Source organism: Austrofundulus limnaeus, unplaced genomic scaffold (assembly GCF_001266775.1).
Source record: "Austrofundulus limnaeus strain Quisiro unplaced genomic scaffold, Austrofundulus_limnaeus-1.0 Scaffold441, whole genome shotgun sequence".
Taxonomy (NCBI): Eukaryota; Metazoa; Chordata; class Actinopteri; order Cyprinodontiformes; family Rivulidae; genus Austrofundulus; species Austrofundulus limnaeus.
Genome location: NW_013952843.1, coordinates 274,622 through 277,621, shown reverse-complemented (window position 1 = coordinate 277,621; position 3,000 = coordinate 274,622). Strand labels below are relative to the sequence as shown.

The following is a 3,000-nucleotide window of genomic DNA, read 5'->3' as shown; positions in this document are numbered from 1 at the left end:
CTAATTTTGCTACAGGTAGAACTGCTAATTCTAGTTTATCTGATGCTAATTTTACTAATACTAATACCTCTTGTGCTAGGATGCTAGGATTAGCATCAAACAACTGAAGCTAAATTTGCTACTGCTAAAACTGCTTGTGTTAGTTATGCTGATGCTAATTTTGCTACAGGTAAAAATGCCAAAGCTAGTTCAACTGATGCTAATTTTACTAATGCTAATACCTCTTGTGCTAGGATGCTAGGATTAGCATCAAACAACTGAAGCTAAATTTGCTACTGCTAAAACTGCTTGTGTTAGTTATGCTGATGCTAATTTTGCTACAGGTAAAAATGCCAAAGCTAGTTCAACTGATGCTAATTTTACTAATGCTAATACCTCTTGTGCTAGGATGCTAGGATTAGCATCAATTAGACAACTGATGCCAATTTTGCTACTGTTGATACTACTTCTACTGATGCTAATTTTACTAATGCTAATACCTCTTGTGCTAGGATGCTAGGATTAGCATCAATTAGACAACTGATGCCAATTTTGCTACTGTTGATACTACTTCTACTGATGCTAATTTTAGCTACCAAGCTGATATAGCCATTTGGTAATATTTAGCCTTTTGCTACTTTTACTTAATTTTTTTAAATTTAGCTTTTAAATAGATTTTTGCTCTTAATGTCTTTTAGCTAGCCCTTTACTACTTTTTTTGTTTATTTTAGCTTTAATAACTCAGTTTTAGCTTCTTTGGCTAATTTCAGCAGTCAATTATTCAGCCCTCTGAAAACCAAGTCTGGGGTTCTGTTTGGGTCGTAGTTCTGCTGGTACCTGCAGCTGCTGGAGGAGGGTGGAGGCCTGCTGTCGACACCTGAACTCCGGCGGGACGATGAAAGTAGCGGCATTGGTCGGCGTGGAGGATCCGTCGCTGTCAAAAAGAACCTCCATCACGATGTCGGCCGGGGATTTAAAGGCGATGTGGGCCTCCGGCGACACCAGTGACTGTTGGCTTCTCGGGGGTTTGTAGCCTCCTTTGGGGAAATAAACTCTGGGTTCAACTTTAGAGAAGTCTGGTGTGAAATGACCAGGCCGAAAAGCTCCCGGGCCGAGAGGTTCAGGACCCTCAGGGGGGTGGCCCGACTCCGCCTCCTCCAAGTCTGACAGTCCGATGACACCGTTCTCGTCCATCTGGGAAAAGAAATCATCTTTGTCCTCTGATGATGATGAGGAGGAGTTCAGCGCTGGAGGAGCTGGGGTCCATGTGAGGATCCCCGGTGTTGTTTTCCTTCTCGTTTCCATTTCTGTAAACCACAGAAGCTCTCGGGTCTCAGCCAGGGACAGGGACCTCCTGCATCATTTTCAGCTCCTCTGGGTTTGGAAGGAGGAGCAGCTTCAGAACCATCATCTAACCATCATCTATCCTGGTGAACTACAGACTCGTGGACCTCTACTCTTCAGGACTGAGGATCAGAAGAAGCTACAGGTAGAGAACCAGAAACACAAGAGACGATCAAACCAACTCAAGTTGAGACATTTACCAACATACAAAATAATTTACAGGTTAAAGGGAGTTAAATTCTGACGACTAATGCTACTAATTCTGCTGCTAATGCTATTTCTATTGATGCTAATATGACTAATGCTAATGCTGCTAATGCTAGTTCAACTGATGCTAATATTACTAATGCTAGTTCAACTGATGCTAATATTACTAATGCTAGTTCAACTGATGCTAATATTACTAATGCTAGTTCTACTGATGCTAATATTACTAATGCTAGTTCTACTGATGCTAATATTACTAATGCTAGTTCTACTGATGCTAATATTACTAATGCTAGTTCTACTAATGCTAATTTGACTAATGCTAACACTTGTTTTAGTTTCTGCTTCTTTTGGCAACCAAGCTGCTGAACCTTTGCTAACATCATGTAGCCTTTTGCTACTTTTACCTGGCCTCTTCTAATTTCAGCTCATTTCTACAAATGTTTTGTCAATAAGGAATCACTTTAATCCTTTATCCCTATTTACAAAAAATATCTATTTTTATTAACATCTTTAAATGAGTCATAAATGTTTACAGATAAGAGTACACTAATTGAAATAGAGTAAAATATTTGTCACAATTTGATATTTGCACTAGAAAAATAGTCCCTGACATTTAATTTAGCAATCTTTCAGTCTAGCATCTTAAAATKTTTCAAGTATACATTTAAAGCAAAGTTTTCCAACAGGTTTCTTAAGAAATGATCCCTTTAATTCTCTTATAATTTTGTTTGAAACGGACTGTTTTTCTCTGCTAGCTGACAGGAAATCTCTTCGTATAACGTTTGACATCACTGTGAAAGATTTAGCATTTTTAAACTTATGCACAGCTCAAAATGCTGCAAATAAATTCTAAAAGTTATTTTCAGAGTTCGACTATCGTTACTCAACAGAAGACGATCTTGGTCACAAGACAATTAATTTTTAAACAAAGCTTAAATTAAAGCTATAGTTTATAAGTATTTGTATGATTATTTTTCATCTCTGCTGCTTTCGTTTCTGTGCTACACCTCAAAATTAAACCAATACAGCAGTTATTTGAAGTAAACAATAGTTTTCTAATTGTTTATTCATAAATTCACTTGTTGTTTCTAGAAGAACTAAAGGTTTATCCCTGCTGGCAGGTGGGGGGGTCACTAAGCTGATCTAAACCCGACAGGGGGGCTTAGAACCTGTATCCGTCTGCAGAACTGGGCTCCTGATAATCACCATAAAACAAGAGTCCATCTGAGTCGGACAGGTGAAGGAACAACAAAACAACTGGAGAGAGATCGATGATAACCTGTCACATAAATCAGAGGAAAACTGTTCCAGCTTTCACAAACTGAGCCCAGTTCTGACCAGAACCGAACCACAGAAACAAGGACAAAGTGACGCAGATATGACAGAGAATCCCTTCAGGATAACAAGGCAGACAATAAAAACCTGCTAAATGTTTTTGAAGTTTCCGCTCCAGTTGTAACAGAGGTT

The 3,000-nt window shown here is 38.8% G+C and overlaps 1 protein-coding gene across 1 annotated transcript in view; it reads right to left on the bottom strand.

Annotated features, from left to right (window-relative positions):
- The window catches only part of akna (AT-hook transcription factor), a gene marked incomplete in the record, with an annotated part of 20,183 nt that overhangs the window by 16,502 nt on the left and 681 nt on the right, over positions 1-3,000 (bottom strand). The window contains 1 exon segment of the mRNA XM_014024824.1: positions 816-1,462. Coding sequence (XP_013880278.1) covers positions 816-1,284 — 469 coding nt within the window.